This window comes from Microtus pennsylvanicus, chromosome 6 (genome assembly GCF_037038515.1).
Source record: "Microtus pennsylvanicus isolate mMicPen1 chromosome 6, mMicPen1.hap1, whole genome shotgun sequence".
Lineage (NCBI taxonomy): Eukaryota > Metazoa > Chordata > Mammalia > Rodentia > Cricetidae > Microtus > Microtus pennsylvanicus.
In genome coordinates this window covers 118,715,527-118,738,378 of record NC_134584.1, presented here as the reverse complement: position 1 = coordinate 118,738,378, position 22,852 = coordinate 118,715,527, and the positions used below count along the sequence as shown (strand labels likewise).

Here is a 22,852-nt window from a genome sequence, read left to right as displayed (position 1 = left end):
GGCTCCACCCAGGTGCGTGCGTAGCGGATCACGTGGGTAGCGGACCTGCGGCTGAGTCTGGGGCGGCGGCCGCGCGGACTGGTGGCGGGACGGGCTTCGGAGACCGCGCGGCTTGCTGCAGGTATTGCGCCCGTGCCTTTAGCGCCCCGCTTCCGGCCCTTGCCACGCCCCCTGGGACCCCGACCCTCGGGAACGCCCCCCACACCCCTCTGCGCGTCCCGTAGCTGGGAACTCTTGTCCGCGCTCCCGGAGGTCCCTCGGCAGCCAGAGCAGGTGTCCCGGGCCTCATCTTCGCCGCGTGCGTCGCACAGGCGACACGCCCTGTGACCGCCCTTTTGTCGGTGCCGCCTTATCCTTCTTTCTCCGCCGCTGGGTCTGAATGGGTTCTAGGATTCAGAACTGATGCCGAATGACAGCGCTGCTGAAGAAAGCGCGCAGATCCTGCAGAGCCCGGTGGGTTCTGCAGAGTAGCTGGGCGGCGCCCGGCGGCGCAGGGGAGGGATGGGGAACCGAGCCGGCGAGTCCCTGTTCCACTACCAGGACTCAGCCACACCCCTGGGCTGTGACCCCAGGGGATACAGGTTCCCACGAGCCTGTCGGGGATAGGGGGTGTCTCACGGACCACCGGCCAGGGCTCTGAGCCACACCTGAGTCTCAGGTCTTAGCGCTAACATTCTGGGATATGACTGCATCCTTTTTCTCTTGTGTAGTATTGCCTGTGAGATCGAAGGAGGGGGTAAAGCGAGGCCGTGGGGATAACGCACTTAGAAGCATTTTCACAAAGTCGGATCAGTACAGATAGCGGTAGCTAACATCGAACCCGGAGTAATAATCCTGGCTAATGGCTACGGTTTATTGAGCGGTTGCGAAAGGCTGTGTTGTAAGTGCTTTTTATTCATCACCTCCTCTAATTCTCATTGCAGCTGGGAAGGGTTAGCCCCTTTCACAGGTGATAGCCAGGGGACAGGTGTTGTGGTGTAACTTAATCTCCAAGGGCAGGATCTCTTTTTCGGTGACCCCAGTTATTTCGAGAATATTTCAGAAGCGCAGAGTTCAACGGTACTTTATTAGTGGAGTGTGTGTGTTGCTCACTCATGTGTGGGTGTGGAAGCCACAGGTCAGTGCCTATTACTCTCGGCCTTATATTTTGAGAAAATGTCTTTCACTAAACCCAGCGTTTCCTTTAGGCTAGACTGGCTGGCCCCCATGACTCTCTTGTTTTTTCCTTCCCAGTATTGGGGTTGCAAATTGGTTCTACAGTTTTCTGCTGAGCCAACTCCCAGTTCCCAGTGGATTTTTTTTTGAGGCAAAATTTGCCTATCAAAATTAATCATTTTAGCCATTTTGAAATGCGCAACTTAGTGCTTTGTAGCATATTTACAGTGCTGGGCAGTTGTCATCCCTAGTCCCAGATAATTCCCATCACCCCAAAAGAAATTCCACCCCATCAGCTGCAGTTTGAGCCCATCTTGGCCCCAGATTGGGTTCCTGATCTGTTTCTGTGTCTGTGGAGTTCCCAATTGCAAACATGCTGTATACATGTGTTGGGTCTGGCTTCTGGCCCTCGGCCTCACGTTTTCATGGCACAGCGTCTACTCATGCCCCGGTCCTCTTTAGAGCTCAGTCATATTCCACTGTATTATGGTTGGGCCCCACTGTGATCATTACTCGATGGGCATTTCAGCAGTTTCCGTTTTTGACTAGTGTGAGTCAGGCTGGTAGGAACCCTCTTTACAGAATTTTAATGCAAGCAAAATAAAAAAAGTTATTTTGGATAAGTGCCTAGGAGTGGGCTGCTGTTGCCTTAATTCCTGGTGCCTAAGTAGAGACCTGGATCTCGGGTAAGAGTCCCGGGTTCTGGGTTCCCTGTTACTGTTCTTTTCCCTCAGTCTCACTGCTGGTTCAGTCAGTGATCAAGAACAGACCAAAGAAGATAAGGAACTCCCAAAACGTCACTGATCTGTAAGAGAATTTGCCAGATGCTGATGCGAAGTTTTTGGGATTTTTTTTTTGTCCTCTTCAAGAGTGAAACTTGAGCTCTGGCACAAACAGTATCTAAAAGGATTTACTAAGGCAATATTGTGTTTACTAAGGCAATATTGTATTTGCTAAGGCAATACTGTATGCACAGCATTGTGGTGCTGTAGAGCCCTATAGAGGATGCGTGAAAACAGGTTTCCACCATTACAAAATCCAGGATCGCAGACTTAAATCAGAACAGCTTCTAGAAAATGCTGTGAGGAGACTTCTGCCGGAGTTGCAGCGGGAAGTCAAATGCCGTGAGCACTGCTGGCAAAGGAAGGGGCTTGGAAACAAAGACATCCAGCGCATCAACAATGTGAGCAAGAAATAGCAGAGAGAGTGTGTGTCTAGAGTCTGTCTAGAATTCTTGTCTTTCTGAGAGAAAGGCAACATCGTAGGAAGAGGGGCAGACGGGAACGGGCATTTCGGAGATTGAGAGGCAGCAGGAGCACATGTGGTTCACAAGAGCCTTGGCCCCTTGCTAACCACCCTACACACCCTGTTGTTGGAGGGTGAACTCTTGGGTGTTCCCGCAGGTGGCACAAGGAGGCAGTGTACACACCCACCTGTGAGACAGGTGAGTCAGGTCTGTCTGCAAGGGAGAGTGGAACCCTCTAGGGCCTTGTGGCCCAGCAGTTCCACTGTGTGGCATGCCCCTTTGTGAATGCCTGCACCAATGCCCAAGAGATGTTCCTAAGAATTTGAGGGGTGACCCCGGGCTGGTGGTAGCATGGACAGGAATTGTATGTGGGCGTGTCATGACTCAGAGCAAAGCTGTGACCTCAGCTGGTAGAAGAGTCTCAGAGGTGGAGGGCGCAGGTCAGTTCGGGACACTGGGGCACTCCTCAGGAGCCACTCAAACAGGCGGCACTTAGCAGCGTCGTGAAGTGTTTCAGAACAGAAAGCTGGCAGCCAGAGTAGCAGGTTTGGGGTATAAGCTGTGATGCCAGCACTCATGATGCTGGGGTAAGATCAAAGCAGCCTGCGCCTCAAAAATAAAGAGGAAGAAAGAGAGAAAGAAACCCCAGCTTTTGGGAGGATGTGCCCTTCAGTGTAGAAGAGGGGACAAGAAAGAAGCCTGGGTGTCTTGGAGTTTATTGGATGCTGCTTTTGTTGGGCTAGTCACTGAGTAGGTGTTTTGTTTTCCTTCAGACTGTGCATAGTAGGTTTTATACTTTGGAATGCGTTTTCTAGTTTCTTTTCCAAAATTTTTTTTTGAGACATGTTCTCATTTGTGAACCAGGATGCCCTTGAACTCATTCATATCCACTTGCCTCTGCCTCTTGAATTCTGAGATTAAATGAATGTGCCACCAGGCCCCCCCTTCTAATTATGGAGGAGTTGGTTTAGGACATAGCTCCTGACCTCTGGAGGCCTGAGCTCCAGTTGCAGAGTCAGAAACAAGTGAAATAAATATTGTGTTAGAGACAGAGCAGCAGGAGAGGAGGGGTCCTCAGGCTGGAGGAGGTTGCTTCTCAACTTCCTGATGGCTGGGGATTTGAACCAAGGACGGAGAGTGGATACGAGCTGGCTTAGAAGGCTGAACAGGACTTGGGGTTCTGTGTCCACCAGAGCCAGACGAAAAGTGCAGCCTCTGGCTGCAGAGGGTAAGGAGGCCTTGACAGTCCTTCCCAGCCTGGGTCACCCTTCGGTCCAAGAGCAAAGGACTTTCACCCTGATAGCACTATGCTCATGCTCAGCCATGTCACAGTGTCTTCCAGACTGACAGTGCATTGTCTGCCTGCCCATCCCTTCTTCCTGGCATCTGTCCCTGTGTCCACCATACTTCCTGCTGTGACACGATTATTACTAGTTCTGCAGGAAGAGACTAAAGTCCACCTCACCACACTGAAGTCACAGTCCCCAGAAGGGACTTCTGGAGATCCCAGAGAAGATTGTCCTTGCCCTTGGTACCTCCCAGAGTCCTTCACGGGCCTTTGACTGTGACCCCCCGTGGAAACTATGGTCATGTTACTCACCGCGTCTAACTTTCCTGCCCTGTCTAAGGACACGTGGGGATGTCCAGTCATGCCCCGGGACTGTGGCTGGAGTGGGAGCGGGGACTGGCTAGATAGCCGTTCTCTTTCTGTCCTAGGGATCTTACTCATCTATTAGAAGTGTCCTATGTATGTTCTGTTTTCGCCTCCTCCCTCAGCAGACCAGCAGATGCCCTGCCTCACTGATGGTCAGTTAGCTTTCTGTGCGTCTCCAGGCTTATGGGCCCAGGGGACTCCTAGATTTATTTCTGAAGTTATCTTTGATCTGGGACATTGAGTTGCCGTTTTGAATGGCTATTTGAATGGCTTTGTTTTCCATGTACACTTTCCTGTATGAGACCCGCCCCCTTCCCCCCATGGGCCAGTAACTACCAGTGTAGGTTTTTTGGCTTTGTGCTTTATTCATAAACCATCTGGTGTTTGACTACATCAGGCTTCTTTGAGTTTGGTGTGTGCGCGTCAGGTCTCACTTTGGTCTGGCTGGGAGGAATGATTGCATGGTGTTTCTTTTCTTTTTCTTTCTTTCTTTCTTTCTTTCTTTCTTTCTTTCTTTCTTTCTTTCTTTTTTTTTTTTTTTTTGGTTTTTCGAGACAGGGTTTCTCTGTGGTTTTGGAGCCTGTCCTGGAACTAGCTCTGTAGACCAGGCTGGTTTCGAACTCCCAGAGATCCGCCTGCCTCTGCCTCCCGAGTGCTGGGATTAAAGGCATGCGCCACCATTGCCCGGCTTTGCATGGTGTTTCTTATGTCAAGACTCCAGCACACCAGGGCTGTCAGTGCCTGTTTCTAAGGAACACCTCACAGTTGGTGGGGCCATGGTCTCAGCAGTTCATGACAGTGGCAAGCTGGGGAAGGGTCTCCAGGGGGAAATGGAGAATCCTACCAAGCCTCTCAAATCATCCCCCTCCTTTAAGCCCCTCACGTTCCTGCTACTTCTGCCAGCGGTAAGAAAGTGTTGGGCACTTGGGTTCAAGCAGGCCAGCCAGAATCTACCAGGCTTTGGGCGTGGGCTACACAGGCTGGTTGTTGTGGTGTGGAAAATTGAAGCAGGTGTTGTGGGGGGCTGAGGAAGGGTCTGGAGCGAGAGGATGACCCTTCCACAGGCTGGTGTAGAGACCATAGCCAGGTGCTCTTAGGCAGTATAGATTGCTGTTGATCCCCTAGCTCACCTGGATGGAATTTTGTCCTATCTGATGCTGTGTCCCTAAGAAGAGTCAGGACGAGGAAGGAATGCCCTCTCCACTGCCTGCAAGGCCAGGGGACTGTCCCCAGGCACACACTTTTTAGTTGTGCTTTGTTTTGAAAGCATTGGTCTTAGTTTTGCATAAAATGTTCCCAGCTGAGCCTGGGTTTTGTTTGTTTGTTGTTGGCTTCCTTTCCCCTTCGCAGCTGCCTCTCAGGGCAGAGCTGGCAGCAAGAAGCTAAGAGAAAGAAGACTGGGGCTGACAGTGAGGAGAGCAGAACCCCAAGGTCAGGCACCTTCTGCTGGATTTGCTGTACTGGTGTTCAGAGTCTTGGGAAAGCTGGGGCAGAGGGGCAGCAGCTCCATCTCTTCATCCCCCTCCTCTCCATTTTCTCTCCCTCTTTCTTTTCTTCCTCCCTTTCTTTGCGGTGCTGGTGCTTGTAGTCAGGACTTCATGTTGAATAAGCGACTGAGTAACACTTTCACCCCCTCCCCATCCTTAGATATTTTTCCATTAAGTTCCAGGCTGGCTTTGAACTTTGATCTTCCCACTTTAGCCTCTTCAGTAGTTGATTTTTTTTTTAAAGCATTCTCTGTGTATCCCTGGCTGGTCTAGAACTTACTATGTAAACCAGGCTGGCTTTGAACTCACAGAGAGCCACCTACTTCTGCCTCCCCAATGTTGGGATTAAAGGCATATACCACCAGTTCAGCTGGGGTCTGATTTTTTTCTTGTTTTTTATTTTTTTATTTTTTGAACAAGGTCTTACTATTTAAATAGCCCAGCTTTTTGGCCTCAAACTGGGACTCCTCCGTCCTCAGCCTCCCAAATTACGTGTCCACACCACTATACAGGTTGAGAATAGCTTTCAAAACATACTGTGACGTCAGCTTGATTTCTCCCACATGGTGGAAATGTGGAACGTACTGGGGAGAGTGCACTGTGTGGATCAGGGCCTCCGCAGCTTGCATGTCTTCTGTCTGGCTGCTGCTCAGTTTTCTCTTCATGCTTCCCTGTGCCTTGGGAGGCCATGTGCTCACAGGTTCCTGCTCGGTGGTTAGTGTGTTTCATTTTCCCTAGGCAAAACTTGATAGATCGCAAATTACATCACAGGAGACACAGAGGGCACCCACTCCATCCCCGAGACTTGTGCCATTTTTGCCGCTGTGTTAACTGTTTCCAGGACTTCCCACCTCTCACTTTAAATGGATTTCCTTCCAGAAGTCATTCCCACAAGCTTTATGTTTTCTTTTCTGAGGGAGAGGGGGTGGTACTTAAAATCGAGTTGCCTGAGCATAGCCTCCAATGTCTTACTATGCATGTGAGCCTTCAGGCTCCTCTGGCCACCCAGTGTGCACTGGATCTGACTGCAGCAGCTCCTCTGCCCTGGTCCAGGATGGAGCACAGCCCTTGGTCATGCCATCAAGACTGTGCCTGGCCTCTGTCCACCTCTCCAGGGTCTCTTCTGCTCGTAGGTTAAGATATCCAGATGAGCTTGCATTTTAATTGTTAAATGCCTGCCTCTGCCTTGGATCCTTAACACAATACTTGGGACGTGTCTGCCCTTTAGTGTTTGCTGTGTACACACCTAGAAGAGGTGTGTGCGACTTTCTCAAACCTAGAGGCCAGGAGGGAAAATACCAGGCAAACCAAGTTAGTAACAGGCTGTATGTGTGTCTGTGTGTGTGTGTGGGGGGGTGTTGCTCTGCTGTTGCAGGAGGGCATCATCATCTCGTGTTTTAGGGGTGCTCCTTTTATTTAATATTCATGTTTTCGGGGACCAAGGTCATATCTGTCACTACTTGTGTTTATTCTACTTGTCACTGTTGAGGTAGTAGGTCCTCTGTACTTACTGGGGAGCTGGACACTTTCCAGCTGCCATCAGTGATAATCGTGCCTCCTGCAGCTCTGAAGTAGGGCACTCATGTTTCTCTTTGTTCAGACTGCTTGTAGCTCCAAGTCGGGATTTTGGGGGGAATTCCATAGCCGAGTAGTTCTGTTGAATAATCTCTTGGAAGGCCAGCACTTCCTAAGCCACAGGTGTTAGACATGAGGTCATGAGGTGGTGACAGTCTCAGGTTGTGTGCCCTCAGGAGTTTTGTTGCTCCACAAAATGCAGCTCTCTCTTCTTTTCCCTGCAGGTTGCCATGGCTGCTGTTGACAGCTTCTACCTCTTGTACAGGGAGATTGCCAGGTCTTGCAATTGCTATATGGAAGCCCTGGCCTTGGTGGGAGCCTGGTACACAGCCAGAAAGAGCATCACGGTTATCTGTGACTTCTACAGCCTGATCAGGCTGCACTTCATCCCTCGCCTGGGGAGCAGGCCCGACCTCATCAAGCAGTATGGAAGATGGGCTGTCATCAATGGTAACTTGATCTCAGCTCCAGTGGTCTTTCTCTTTGGGTTGTATTTTAAGTTAGTGTTTCCAGCAGGCAGCTACAGAATTTAAGTGGAGGCTTCTGCCTCCTACTGAGACCTCATTCTGTGCTCTTCCCTTCTTCCCACTTCACTTCAGGGAGCCCTATCCTCCAAGGCATCCCCCTCATTACTCCAGCTCCTACTCCCCAGCCCCCCATTCCTGCCTCTCACACGTCTTTTCTGCTGTCTGTTTTGAAATTGTCCTTTGGGGTTGTCAAAGTTCTCAGAAATGCTTTATCTGTTTTGAATTGCATTGTGATGTATTTCTGTGTCCCAGAAAGCTCATCCTGACACCTAAGCAAGCCAGGGGTGAGATTGGAAGCAGATTCCACAGTATCCTACTCCAGCGGGCTGAGTGTGAGCAGTTCCTGGTCTGTCTGCCAGGGTAGCTTAGAGTGCATGCATGAGTGCATGCATTCGTGTGTGTGTGTATGTGTGTTGTGTGCATGCACACATGTGTGTGCCATATGTACGTCTAAAGGCCTGGGAACAACTTTTGGGAGTCAGTTCTCTCCTTCCACCATGTGGGTCCTGGAGTTTGAACTCAGGTCATCAGGCTTAGCAGCAAGCACTGAGCCTCTGGCTAGTTCCTGCCTGAGTATCTTTAGCATTATGGTTCACCTTATCAATTTTGCATAGTCCTTTACTGACAGATGTTATGCATTTTCCCCCTAGTGTGTCATTTTCTCTGATGAGATCAACCGTGAGCAGTTCTGGTTCTCTGTAAGGATACCATGCTTCAACACACTCATGCCTCCTGGCTTGCCTTACAGGGGCCACAGATGGCATTGGGAAGGCCTATGCTGAGGAGTTAGCAAGCCGGGGACTCAACATGATCCTGATTGGCCAGGAAGAAGAGAAGCTGCAGGCTGTGGCCAAGCACATAGCTGATACCTATAGGGTGGAGACAGTTGTCATGGTGGCGGACTTCAGCAGAGGCCGGGAGATTTATGCTCCAATCCGAGAAGCCCTGAGAGACAGAGACATTGGCATCCTGGTGAATGACGTGGGTGCGTTCTACCCCTACCCCCAGTATTTCACCCAGATTCCTGAGGACACGCTCTGGGACATTGTGAATGTGAACATTGCGGCTGCAAGCTTGATGGTCCACATAGTGCTTCCGGGAATGGTGGAGAGAAGGAAGGGCGCCATCGTCACAGTGTCTTCTGGCTCCTGCTGCAAGCCCACACCACAGCTGGCGGCCTTTTCTGCATCCAAGGTCAGGCTCTTCTTACTGTGGGATGGTCAGGAGCAGTCAGCTCCTTTTGCTTATGCTGGCCATTTTCCCTGAGATGGGAATAGGCAAGTCTTTTGCTCCTGGGTTTTCTTTCAAGGTCCTTCTAGATTCAAAGTCCTCCCCTTCTGCCCCCCTCTCCCTTCAGGCCTACCTGGACCACTTCAGCCGAGCCCTGCAGTATGAGTACGCCTCTAAAGGGATCTTCGTGCAGAGTCTGATCCCCTTCCACGTGACCACCAGTGTGACTGCGCCTGGCAGCTTCCTGCACAGATGCCCGTGGCTGGCACCTTCGCCGAGAGTGTATGCTCAGCACGCAGTGTCGACCCTGGGCATTTCGAAAAGGACCACAGGCTACTGGTCCCACTCTATTCAGGTAGCCCCATGCCTTCAAACGCTCTGTCAGCCATGCCAGGGACCGAGGGTTGGGAATCCTCGCTCACACCTCACATTCTCAGTGATTGCGCTTACAGCTCTAGATGCTCATGTGTGGGGATTACTGTAACGATTTTCAGGTTTTCTCATTTTCCCCCAAAACATGATAGAGGCTACTTTGGTGCATGGGGGAATGTGAAGCTACTTGGTGCTTGAATAGGGATTTCAGTGCAGAGATATTGGTGATGCCCGAAGGGGAAGTGCTATGTGCACAGTCCAGTTCAGGAAGCCCTAAGATAGGGCCGTAAGTGTATCACCATCATGTCAAGTAAATCTCCATGTATTCCTGGATTTGTTTACTCAGGAAACATAGACTGTTTCCTAAGATTTTTTGTTGTTGTTGAGACAAAATAAAGACGTTTTTAATTTTTAGAAACAGGGTTTCTCTGCGTAACAGCCCTAGCTGCCCTGGAATTAGCTCTTGTAGACCAGGCTGACCTCGGACTCACAGAGACCCACCTGCCTCTGTGTACACCACCACTGCCTGGACAAAACAAATATCTTAAGAGTATTTAGGGGCCAGCCAGATGGTTCAGCAGGTTAAGGTGCTTGCCAGCAGGCCTGATGACCTAAGTTTGATCTCCGAGACCCACGTGGTGGAAGAGCTCTGCCTCCCACAAGGTGTCCTCAGAGCTCTACACACACCACGGTGCGCGCACACACACAACAGCCAGAGCTGTTACACAGAGAAGCCCTGTCTTGAAAAACCAAAAAAAGAAAAAAAATTGAACTTTATGAAATATTTAAAATTACGATTTTAATCACAAGGGGCAGTAATTAAATATTTACAGTAATTTGTTTCTTATTATCTGGACTAGAAATAGATGTTACTAGATTTAGATTTTACTGAGCATTTTTGATTATGAGTTAAATACTTCGGGGACTATTGCACATCAAGATAATTTAGTTTACTATGACAAAATAAATGTGAGCAAATCAACAGATAATTCTTATATTTGTCTAAAGGCTCAGAACTATAGGTTTGTCTAAAATGCTGTCTTGGTAGCTCTTTCTGAGTCTGTATTTCTCAAGAACCGAGCAAAGAAACCTTAAAAGTAGTTTAAGGCTAGAAATGGTAGCCCAGCCATCTCTTCAGTAGGCAGGAGGATCTCAGCTTAGGGTCAGCCCGGCCTATGTAGTGAGACCTTTTCTTTCTTGAAACAAAAACAAAAAGTGAAGAGTGGCTCCAAGGCCTTAAAGTTGTCTTGGAGATGCAGCCATGAGGACAAATCATGACGAAATATTTTGACCATGTCTGAAACGCCAACATCTTAATGGCAGGTGGATTTGGTCCACGTTAATGAACTCTAGAATGTATTCTTCACCTAAGTGGAGGCTTATAATCCCGGCTGCTTTGGAGGCTGCAGCAAAAGGATTGCAAAGTCTGCCTGAAATGTAGAGTGAGTTCAAGGCCAGCCTGGGCAACTTATCAAGACCTTGTCTCAAAATAGAAAAAGTTTAAAATGAGAGAGAGAGAGAGAGAGAGAGAGAGAGAGAGAGAGAGAGAGAGAGAAAGAGAGAGAGAGAGAGAGAGAACACTAGGGATGTTGCTCAGTGCTTGAGTGCTTGCTTAGGAAGCATGGGGCCCTAAATTCTATGTATTTTTAAATGTACTTTAATGTATTTTCTGCCAGGAGAGTCTATGAAGCTATTTAGTGCTCGAGTAGTTTTCTGTACAGAGCTGTTAAAACTTTCCTTGCCAGTCTGTTTCTTTTGTCTTTCCCCCCACTAATTTTTAGGGTGATGCCCTTTTAAAGCATTTTGAAATTTTAATTTTATGTGTTTACATATGTTTCTCTGGGTATGTGCACATGATTGCAGTGCCCACAGAGGTCATAAAGAGAGTGTCAGATCCCCTGGAGCTGGAGTTCTGGGTAGTTGGGAGCTGTCTGATGTTTGCTGGGAACTGAACTCCAGTCTTCTTGAAGAGCAGCCAGCTCTCTTAACCACTGGACCATCTCTCCAGCCCGTTTCTGTTTCACAGCACAGATAATTCATCCACTGCTGTCTGACCATGCTGTACTTCTCTATTGGCTCTGGCTGGGACTTTTCCCTTGTAGTTATTGCTTCCTCTGAATGCAATTTCCCAGGGTCACAAAGGGCTCAGTTTTATGAAGATTTCAACTCCCTGTCATTCTTTAGCTCTAAGGAACAGATTGGGGATTTGTCATAGGAATGGTACAGTGTCTCACCCCAGTTGGCCTCCTGTGGGTGTTTAGTGAGAACGGTGTTCTGCATTTGTTTGTTGCTGGGAGGAGGAAGTGGATAGCAGACACGCATGGTGGATCTCTGCTCAAGCGGTGAACATCACGTTAGCGGTGTGTCCTGCCTGGAGATGTGTAACACAGTGATAGATGGAGCAGGAGGGGAGGAAGCGTTGGTGCCACTCTGGTCCAGATGGGTGGCTGCTGGAGAAGAGGTCATCAGGCATGATGGAAGCTAGTGGGACCAGGGTCCTGGGGACTTGTGCAGAGAAGCTGAGGTGGCAGTTACACAGGTGGGCGTCCAGGTGAGGGACTTGTATTGGAGACAGGTTTGCAGGTTGGCAGCGTTTGGTAACGCCATAGAGAGCATGTAAGGAGAAGAACCAGGCGAGAGTCTCAGCATGGCAGGACAAAGGAGGAAAGAGGTCTAGCCTAGATGAGGATGACCGAGGGAAGCCTGGTGGAGATGGACAAGATCCTTCCTCAGTGGCGCCAGTGCACCCAATTCCCAGCAGCTCAGTTCTGCCACGGGGGATTGGAGGGCAGAGTTGAAATCTTCATAAAACTGAGCCCTTTGTGACCCTGGGAAATTGCATTCAGAGGAAGCAATAACTACAAGGGAAAAGTCCCAGGCAGAGCCAATAGAGAAGTACAGCATGGTCAAGACAGCAGTGGATGAATTATCTGCTGTGAGCCATTCCCAGGTCCTCCCAAGGGACCCCCATAAGACTCCTTTCATCTCCTTGGATGTAGATGAAATCCTGTTCAGGGTGGTACAGCTTTAGCTTCTCTTGGATTTAGAATGATTTACTTAAGACATATGTTCCCAGGAGCATGCAGAAAGGGAGTGGGCACTGATGGTGGGCATCATGATGGGGCATCTTGTCTTTGTGCTGCCTTGACTGAATCGCAGTGACTACCCTATACAGAAGCAAACCTCAGTATGGAAGGGGGCTCAGAGTCTGTTTAATGCAGTCACTAGATGTCTGTTAACAGGGCTAGATCCCACACTGATCTGTACCCTTATTTCTTCAGCTTTGATGCTTTAGGATTCTAACCATGTCTCTCTCTTTCATTTGTAGTTTCTTTTCGCACAGTATATGCCTGAGTGGCTCTGGGTGTGGGGAGCAAACCTTCTCAACCGCTCCCTACGGAAAGAGGCCTTATCTTGCCAAGCCTGAATCTGGAAGCTCTGGAGAAGCTGGGCCAAGCCACAGTAACCTGCAGTATTCCGGCATTTGGAAAACACATGTAGTTCACCTACGTATTGTCTCTTCCTGAGTACCTAGTGTGTTACCATCTTTCATGAGGCCGACTTTCAGTCTGTGAGAAAAACCTCAGGGACCACATGGGTGGCCCAGGGCACGTAGTCACGAAGCCTGAGAACAGAACAGAAGGCTTCCCTAGCACTTAGAATGTGACTGGCCAGCTCCTGGAAGGAGCCGGTTTCCTCTTATAGGTGATTATAGTATTGGCTTTCAGATGTTCATCATGCTGGGCATGGTGGCTCATGCCTTTAGTCCCAGCACTCGGGAGGTGGAGACAGGTAGATCTTTGGGAGTTTGTCTGGGCTATATAGTGAGTTTCGGGCCAGCCAGGGATATATAGTTAAAACCTATCTCAAAAGAAAATATATAATAATGTTCATCAGGAAGACAACAGAAAAGTGTTATTTTCTAACTGTGAACTGTGAGTGCAGGTGGTATTAGCAGTAGATGTGTGTGTCACACCATATAGCTCCATGTGGGGGCATGTGTGTGCACCCTGCCTTTCCCTATGGTCCCCCTAGAACCATGTGTGTACTGTGCGCTGTGTGTCTGAGCAATGTTGTTGATATGACTTTAATAGAGTCTTTGTCAGGACGAGGTAATGGGGAGCCTTACCATATTAAAGGTCCAGGTTACTCCTTTTCACGTGGTAAAAGCCTGCCCAGCTCTGTCTTGGGCTTAACCATGTCTGATGCTGCTTCCTTTGCGTGGTTTTTGTTTAATTCTATGGGAGGGTTTCATTTCTAGATTGGAATACATAATGGGTTGTCTTGATTTCTAAGGTAAAAATTGTGGCTAAGGAGTGATTTCTCAGTATATCCATGTTGTAACTGCTTATAGCTGGTTTTCATATACTTTTCTATGTAACCCAATTTCATCCCAGGAGCACTGTTGATAAAATCAAGTGTTTGTAGAATAGTGGTTAAAATATAAGCAATGTTCATGTGTGTTATGTGGTATTGTGGAAATGGTGTTAGAAACTCATTTTTGGCCTGTGTAATGAATGTATACATTATAGGGAATGCCTTTATTGGTGTGAAGATAATTTACACAAACCCCCACAATAGGGGTGAGCATTGAAACTTGCTGTGTTTAATTTGGTCTTATAAAACCAACCACTTATAAGGGTTTTACAGCTGGCACTTGGGAATTCATAGGTTGTGGCATCGAGTGCGGAATGGAGGGATGTGGCGCTTAACATTGTGGTGCTGATGCTGTGCCTGGATGAAAATGGGTGAGATGCTGGGACTTGTGTGGAATTATTTTAGGTGACATTCCATCATCTGTAGGCCCTGTGTGCTTTTATGTTGAATATGCGCTTTACTCACGACATCCCCTGTGGCATTTCTAGCTGGGCCTCAGATCCAGAAGATTGAAATTCTTCCTGTCCTCAATTATGTTTTCAAAACATGTGTAGAACCCCACGTTTGGAGGTAATGGCAGGAGACCAGTGGTTGGAAGCTTCTGTCGTACTGATGGAACTTGGGTGAATATGTGATAAGCAACAGCAACTCCGCTTGAAACATCACCAGGCATGATCCCATGGGGGCGGGGGGAGGCAGGAGACTCAGGAGTTCAAAGCCATCATGGAGCACATAGTGAAACCACGGTTCAGGAAGCAGAAACCATAGCAGGAACACACTGTCGTTCTGTGTGAGGTCCTGTGGTCCAGTATGCACACTTGTCAGCTACAGTGCAGAGCTCTTGCTATGACTGTAGTGATGCCCCTCAGCAGGACTCAGAACACTGCTGCAGACTCAGAGCACAGTGATCCATGGCGCCAGCAGAAGACCAACAGGCATCCTTAGGCTTCCAAGCTTTCAGACTCTGCCCCTTCGCTGAGAGTTACTCTTCTCACTTTGGACATGGTGGGTTTTTGTTTGTTTGTTTGAACCAAGGAAGGAGGAGCTCTGAACTTGAACCTTTGTAACTTACCCTGTGAATTGAAATGTACCAATAAAAGCATCACTGTTTCCTTCAGAAGGTGTCACTGCCTTGTCCCTTGTAGACAGGATGAGCAGAAGTTGACACCTGTGATTGTCACTGATTAAACAGCAGGGCGCACATCAATGTGCCCACTGCCTGCAGAGCACCCGAAGGATCTTGCTCTTATCCGCTGGTGGCTGAGTAGGTGAGGAGGGGTTATGGACTTGGCATGATGAGTGTGAGTCACTCATCATGAGCCATTTTAATTTTGTGGTGGGTACAAAAGCCAGTTGTAGTAGGTTTTAAAAAGTGAGAAGAAAAAAAAATGAGAACAGGTAAAGTTATGAACAGTTTTTCTTAACATTTGTTTTTTATTTCATTATGTGTATATTTGTGAGGCTGCATGAGTTTGTGTGCACCATGTGCATACAGATGCTGTTGGAGGCCAGAGGGCAGCAGATTCCCTGGAGCTGGACCTACACATGGTTAGGAGCTACTATGTGGGTGGTGGGGTTCAAACCTGGGTCCTCGAGCCCTCTCTCCAGTCCCTAAGGTTTTATTTTTCTTTCTATTTATATATCTGTGAGTGTATGCCACATGTGTGCAGGTGCCCACAGAGACCAGAAGAAAGAGTCAGATGTCTGGACAGAAGTTACAGTTACCTGATGTGGGTGCTGGGCATGAACTCAAGTCCTTGGAAGAGCAATAAGTGCTCTTAACCACTGAACTCTCTCTCCAGCCCCCTGACCAGCTGTTTTTTGTTGTTTTCCTCAGTGACGTAAAATCTCCATATGTAAGAACTAGAGGGTTGGTGGTGTCTCCTTAGACCTGATGATCCATGCCCTCAGCCTCTACTCCTGTCCACCCACAGTGAGCTGGGCACAGTCCCTGACTTAGGACTGACGGTGCCTCCTATGTGCTTTGAGTTTTGACGTGTTTCCAGGAGAGTGGTATATGCAGTTTCAACACTCAGTGCTGGACAGCCATGGCTCTGGCAGCTGTGTGGTCCCATGGTTACCCAGCAGTTATCCCCTGGTGTCTCTGTGAGATCAGCCCTGGGAGCCCCATGGCCACCACAATCTGATGATGCTTCAGGTCCTTGGCTCAAAGGAAATAGCATTTGCATGTAACTGCACAGGCCCTCTGCATGCTTGAATTCTCTCTAGATTGTAACACCGGACATACATCAACACAGTGTATTATGGACTCAACACACTTTCCCAGTGAGAAGTCACTCCAGCAATTAGAGACTAATAAAGGAAACTAGTAATAGCATGGGACTGGTTCTAGCTACTGCCCCAAAGGGAACCAGCTCTGGACAGAAATCCCCGTTGGTTTCAGTAGTTTCAGCGCCCCCAGTTGCAGTTCAGTCCCAAAGTGTGGCTGTTCGGATGAATGGGGAGATTTACAATACAGTCATTATCAGTTACCCTGAGACAGCTGCTAGGCTGTTAACCAGGGCCACCCTGCCTGCTCAGCAGAAAATCTCTCTTCTGCATAAGAAGACTTGGACTTAATGAGAGCCAGTTCAGTGGTGACGTGACCCAGTGCTGTCCTTTGGACAGTCCAACAGAGGCATGTTCTTTGATATGGAAGTGTTCCTGAGGGCTAGCTGTGAGCCTGGCTGTTTCCTTTTGTTATGGCTCTGCAGGTGGCATTCTTAGTGAACAAACCTTAACAGAAACACTCAGCAACCCTAAACTAACAAGCGTTGCTTTCCTACAGTTTGGTGAGCAAGCTGCTCAGCCTCGAGCACTCCTTTAGCTAAAGTCTGCTGTGTGTAACTCAATCTTTCCTAAGCAGGCTTAACAGATCCTTTATACCATCAACTTACGGTTCCTAGTTTCTCCTGCATCAGCAAGAGGCTTCTAGCTCCTGGGATCCAGGTAGCGGAGTGACTTGACCCCCTTGGGAGAGTGGTGACGTAGTAGGGAGTACTGCAAGAGAGCAAGACTGAAGTTCTTGCCAGTGGGCAGGCAGTAGGGTCTCGGCATAGCATCTCACGCAGGATGGGCTATCCATGGGATATGCTGGAGCCTGGGAACAAATGCAGTATGTTTTCAAGGTGTGGGGCTACATCTGCAGACCATATGTCTGCCTCAAGATGGCCTTTAAAAAATGTGTATGTCTATGTGCGCATGTGCACAGGAGTACAGGTGCCCACAAAGGCCCAAAACATCAGATCCCCTGAAGCTGGAGTTACAGGTAGGTTGTGAGCTGCCTAATGTGGCTGCAGGATCTAAGCTTGGGTCCTCTACAAGAGTAGTGTGCCGTTTTACCTGCACCCCCCCCACACACACACACAGTATTTCGAGACAGAGCTCTGGCTGTCCTGGAACTCGCTCTGTAGACCAGGCTGGCCTGAAACCCAGAGATCCACCTGCCTTGCCTGAGTGCTGGGATTAAAGGTGTGCACCATCATGCCTGATTTATGTGAATTCTTAACGGCCGAGTCATCTCTCGTGCTTCCAAACTGAACTTTCTGACGGAGCACCTGAGGAGCAAAGCACAAGGAGCTCTGCACGGGGTCTCCTCTGCACCCTGCTCCAGATCCTCTTTCAGGAAGATTGCTCAGCTGCTGGTTCCAATGAACAACCCAATTTCTACACCAGGCTTGGTAGTCAAGGCCCATCTCCTGAGGTTGTGAGCCTGGGACTCTAGGTTGGCTTGTGGCCTCCATCATTTTATCTGGTTCAGTCACATCACCCAAGCATGCTGGCTGTCCACACATAGGATGTGCCAGGGCCAACTGTGGTCCAACTCAGTACTAAATTAAGGCTGAGACTAGGTCTATCCTACTACATTCTGCCAGGCAGACTTTCACCCTGGCTGTTTTGTTCAAAACGGTAAATATTTGGTCTTATAAAAGTCCTTCCTGTTTTCCAAGGTGCAGACAGCCCCGGCAGTAGTTACAAACAGGGTCATCAGAGGCCATCCCGGCTGCTGGATCCACGGGCTAGTTTAGGAGAACATACCAATTTGGTTCATCTCAACAGCAATGGTGTTAGTTTAGGTGGGTGCACAGACCCAGGCCACTGGAGGCCTTCAGGCGCTGGGGTCATGATGGGTAATTTAGCAGGATCCATAGACCCTGGCCACTAAGCTGGGGCTGTAGAACTTTAGTTCTGAAGCCATTTCTGACAACTCTCAGTCTCAGCAGTAATGCTCCCCCCTTCACCCCTGGGAACCAAGGACCTAACAATTGCCCACACACGTACTGAAATGTTGGGAACTTTCCATCATCTCCCTGAGTCCTTGTGAATGTTCTCCAAATAGAACTCAGTTATTGAATAGGGGCAAGATAACCCTTAGGTATTGACTCAGTGACTGATGTTTTGACTTAGGCCCTGGGAAAGGGGCAAAGTTACCCTCAAAAGTTTTTCCTTACCTCATCTGATCTGGCAACCACTCTCCAGCCAATTATTGGTAATAGCTCTTTGTATAAACCAATCATAAGTTAAAGAACAACCCCCCAGACACCCCTCCCTTCTGTAGTTTTCCCCTTTAAAAATAGCCTGTAACAGACATTCAGAGTCTTCTAGCCTCCCGAATGCTGGAGGACCCTGTCATGGCAGAATTAATAAAATCCTCATGCTTTTACATCAGCTGTGATGTGAGAGATGGTCTCTTGGGGCGGCTCCTCCTCCTCCTCCTCGGTGATTGGACGCTAGGGTCCAACAGGGCTATGGACGTAGTTCAGGAGTTTGCGTTCGCAACGGCAGGTCCCTTTTCCCACTTTGCAGGCCAGCAAGCCGGCCGCTGCCCACCATAAGACTCGGTGTCTCCCCATTGCTAGAGCGCGACCCGACCTCGCTCCGCCCCAGGGCCGCAAATGTCGCGAGATCTCTGGACCTCCTCACCTCTGGCGCCTGGACATCGGGAGCGCGCACGCAGGTTGCGGGCGCGCGGGGCACGCCAGGCCGCTGCTCCTGTCCCACCTCAGCGGCGTGGTCTCGCGAGACTTGCGAGTAAACATCCCCCGAATGGAGAGTCAAGGCGTGTTGGCGGCGGTGGCGCCGTTCCCCTCGGCCCGCCGACCTCGAGCCTGAGGCGAACGCAGGTACGTCAGCTGGCCGCGGGCGAGAGCTGGCCGCGCCCTAGGCCCGGCCGCTCGTTCCCCCGCGTGGGGGCCGCCGGCCACCGCTGTGGCTTCGCCAAAAATTCGCCCGGAGCAGGCGGAGCAGCGGCCTGGCCTGCGCCTGCGCGCCGTGGTACGCACGCGCCGCCCTCCTCTCTGCAGGGCCCTGCGGTTGCGAGCCCCAGGGAGCGGGCCTGCAGGTCCGTGCACGTTAAGGCTCATATTGGCATTTACTGTAGGTTTTTTTGTTTTGTTTTTGTTTTTTTCCCGAGTGGCGCTTTGAGGTGACAGGAGGAACACTTGAAGGTATTGATCCTGGGTGCCAGCCTCTAGATTAGGAAGCGAAAGAGAAGCCGGATGGAGAGAAAAGCAGTTCCTTCCATTAAAGTCTGTACGACTACTTTTTACACGGGGGAAAAATCATAGTATTTGAGACAAAGTCTAATTATAGCTCAAGCTGGCTTCGAGCTCTCGATCCTCCTTCCGCCTGTGGTGTTGGAATTAAAAACGTGCCCTCCACACCTCCCTTACCGTTAGTTATCACAGGGGTCACGTAAGTGTTACTGCTCAGTGTCAGCACCATAAGCCACTTGGAGAACCACTCCCGAGACCCCGGGGACCCTGTTGTCGTCAGTGTCCATGTTCAGTCTGCTGATCACCAGTATACTGTCTTCTTCGATTTGCCTTATGGGAATCGTCAGGAGTCACGCGTAGCCTTTTGTGCCTGGTTTCTTGGTGCCCTAGTTCCAGAATTCATCTTGTCGCATGAATCAGTCCTTTTTTTTTTTTTTACGGTTGTAGCATGAATCATTTCATCCTCTTTGTGGATAAGTGATATTCCGTTGTATAACAGCCCACATCCCTCCTACCTCCATTTATGTGGAACACTCTTTGCTACGGAAATTTTATCCTCTAGTATGTGACACATTTGGCCCCAGAGCTGTTTTATTTTATTTTTTTCTGGGACGTGGCTACCTGAGCTGCACTCGTACCCATTAGGACCCCGCAGCCCTCAGACATCCTGCATAAGCAAGAGTTGGCTGTTACTGTTCAAAAAGGTGATGTAGTGTTGGCAGCTCCCCCCAACCCCGTCACCTAGGAATGAAGGAGGGTGTTTTCTAGTCATTTTCTTTTTTCTTGTTGCCATCATGTCCGTATATTCTTTGATTCTAGTCTGACGGTAGACCGCCCTTCCCGAAGGGGAAGTGTGTGTGTGTGTGTGTGTGTGTGTGTGCGCGCGTGCGTGCGTGCGTGCGTGTGTGTGTGTGTGTGTGTGTGTGTATGTATGTGTGTGTGTGTGCGCGTGTGCGTGTGTGCGTGCGCGCACTTGAATATGGAGGCCAGAGCTCTATAGGAGTCTCATTGTTCGTGCACCTCCTTAGTTTTTTGAGACAGGGACTCTGAACTGGTCAGTGCACCCCAGAGATGGTTCTGTCTCTGCCTCCCCGTGCTGGGATTGTGGGTGTGCACTGGCGTGCTCAGCTTTTTGTGTGAATTTTGGGAATCTGCATTCAAGTCCTCGTGCCTCCTGGATCATCCCCCCCCCCCCCCCCCAGGTCCTTCAAGGAGTGTTTTTAGTGGTTTCTTTTGGGGAGGAAGTTGTACATTATTAGCAACTTTTTAAAAATGATTTATGTATTTATTTTTGTTTTATGTGCACTGGTGTTTTGCCTGCATGCATGCCTGTCTCTTTGAGGTGTTGGCTCCCCTGGAACTGGATTAAAGACAGTTGCAAGGTGCCATGTGGGTGCTGGGAATTGAACCTGGGTCCTCTGAAAGAGCAGCCAGTGCTCTTAACTGCTGAGCCATCTCTCCAGCTCCCTATTAGCAACTCTTGGTTGCTAATTATTGTATCCTTTCTGAGGTGGTATAGATGGGTTCAGAACCAGTGATCTGAAATTCTAAGAAGTTCAGATTTTGGGAGGTGACAGACTGAGGCAGATTAAAAAACTGAGAAACGAGTTGCTTTTTCTTTCCTAGTGGCGCAGTCTGTTTTGACTCTCAAACCTATGTGTGTATGATATGTATAGGTGCACATGTGCCACAGCACACTTGTGGAGGTCAGAGGACAAGTGTGGAGTTGGTTTCAGGGATCAAACTCAGGTCATCAGGTTAGCATAGTAAGTGTCTTTACCCATGGGACTGTCTGACCAGCCCTTTTAATCATTTTTATTGTTATTTACTTATTTTATGTATGTGAGAGTTTTGCCTGTATGTATGTGTGTGCGCCACTGCCTGAGGAGACCAGAAGAGGGCATCAAATCCCTTGGAACTGGCATTATAGACAGTTGTGAGCAATGAGGATACTGGGAATAGAACCCCATCCTCTGGAAGAGCAGCAAGTGCTCTTTACCATCGAGTCATCTCTCCAAACTCAGGCTCTATTAATTTTGACAATGTTTTTTTCCCCCTTAAGGAAATGTGTTTCAGATAAAATGAGGAGAGTAGGAAGTTTGGTGGCACAATCTGTGGTTGGCTGGTACCTGTTAAATGTCTGAGGACTGGGAGAGACTGCTGAGAGCCAAGAGCACACTCTGCAGGGACAGGCAGAAAATGCTTCGGCTTCTCTGTTCACATAGTGCTGACTGACGGCTCCTTGAGACCTCCATATGCACCTTTATTTTAAGAGAGTATCTTCTGACACTGCTTAATTGTTAGCCCGTTAAACAGTGGGAATACAGCCAAGTGTGCAATTAAGTTACAAAAGAAATCGTTTTCCAGCCAACTTTTAATTAAATTGAATAGTACCCTTTCATGGTTTAAACAGCCTTCACTGGAGTTATTTCAGTAAACTAGTTTATTAACAGGGAGGGCATAGTGACATAATTAGATGACTGTGATAAGGGTCATTTCCTTTCATCTGAATTAGATTTTAAAGTTATATTCAAGCAAATAACTTCAGATATATTTAAATTATACCCAGGACTATAATCTTGGTGATGTTCTCTTACTTTTTACATTGTAAGTAGAATTTCAGAGCTGCAAGGGGACATTAGCTGCCTCTTGTAGCTTGCTCTCCTTCTCCCTCTTACACATGCACCCTGCCGCATCCGTTCTTGATGTGCAGGTGTCTTTTCCATTCAATATTTGATGTTGGACTCATCTTGGGTTCATCTATGAGTGGTGTGGTCGTGCTCATGTTAAACCGTTGGTGGAAGGCCTATCCTTTGGGTGTGCTTTTTGTAGAAGATAACCAGGTCTTCTACAAGGATGCCTGGGAATTAAGTCTGATCAACACTTGTTGGATTCAGGGGCAGCCTCAAGAGGCCCTACAAGTTAGTATGCCTATGAAGTTTCTAGAAGGAACAGTGACCTCCCTTAGCTGGGAAGGCTACTGTAGACAAATTGTGGAAACAGCCTTTTGGAGAGAATTAGTTTAAGATCACTCTGTATTTCAAAATAGTTAAGTCTGACATGGTTGATTTTTGTTGTTCTGTTTTTATGTTTTTGTTTTTTTTGAGACAGGATTTCTTTATGTAGCTTTTTTTTAAAAATTTATTTATTATGTATGTAGTGTTCTGGGCACCAGATCTCATTATAGATGGGTGTGAGCCATCATGTGGATGCTGGGAATAGAACTCAGGACCTCCGGAACAGCAGCCAGTTTTCTTAACCTCTGAGCCATCTTTCCAGCCCCCTTTATGTAGCTTTTTGTTTTTATTTCGAGACAGGGTTTCATTATGTGGTGCTGCCTGTCCTAGAACCGTGTAGACCAGACTGGTCTCGAACTTGCAGAAATCATGCTTAGCAAACAGTTGAATTTTTATGCTATCTTATCAGAAAATATGATTTCTTTCTTTAAAATTTATTTAAAATGATTTATTTAAAATAATAAACAGTATGATTCATCTATTTATAAAAATAATAAAAGCTATTTCTACACTGTAAAGAAAATGTAATAAAGTGGAAAAGGGTAAGTCATCCTGCTAGAGGTATCATTTTTTTTTTTTTTTTTCCGAGACAGAGTCTCTCTGTGGCTTTGGAGCCTGTCCTGGAACTAGCTCTGTAGACCAGGCTGGTCTCAAACTCACAGAGATCCGCCTGCCTCTGCCTCCCGAGTGCTGGGATTAAAGGCATGCGCCACCATC

General features: G+C 48.4%; 2 protein-coding genes across 3 annotated transcripts in view; both read left to right on the top strand.

Moving 5' to 3' along the window:
- Nucleotides 1-39: 39 nt before the first annotated feature.
- Nucleotides 40-14,743, top strand: Hsdl1 (hydroxysteroid dehydrogenase like 1). The gene is made up of 5 exons (XM_075977435.1): nucleotides 40-121; nucleotides 7,342-7,567; nucleotides 8,393-8,838; nucleotides 9,002-9,229; nucleotides 12,575-14,743. The coding sequence occupies exons 2-5, from the start codon at nucleotides 7,348-7,350 to the stop codon at nucleotides 12,671-12,673; spliced, it is 993 nt and encodes a 330-aa protein (XP_075833550.1). The 5' UTR covers nucleotides 40-121; nucleotides 7,342-7,347; the 3' UTR covers nucleotides 12,674-14,743.
- A 3,827-nt stretch (nucleotides 14,744-18,570) lies between these two features.
- The window catches only part of Mbtps1 (membrane bound transcription factor peptidase, site 1), a 54,244-nt gene continuing 49,962 nt past the window's right edge, over nucleotides 18,571-22,852 (top strand). Inside the window, exon 1 of one of the 2 annotated variants that reach the window (XM_075977433.1) lies at nucleotides 18,571-18,746. The gene's annotated coding sequence lies outside the window, so the exon portion shown is untranslated. Of the gene's footprint in view, nucleotides 18,747-18,927; nucleotides 18,965-22,852 lie in introns of those variants that run through there. The other variant, XM_075977434.1, reaches the window with a different exon arrangement.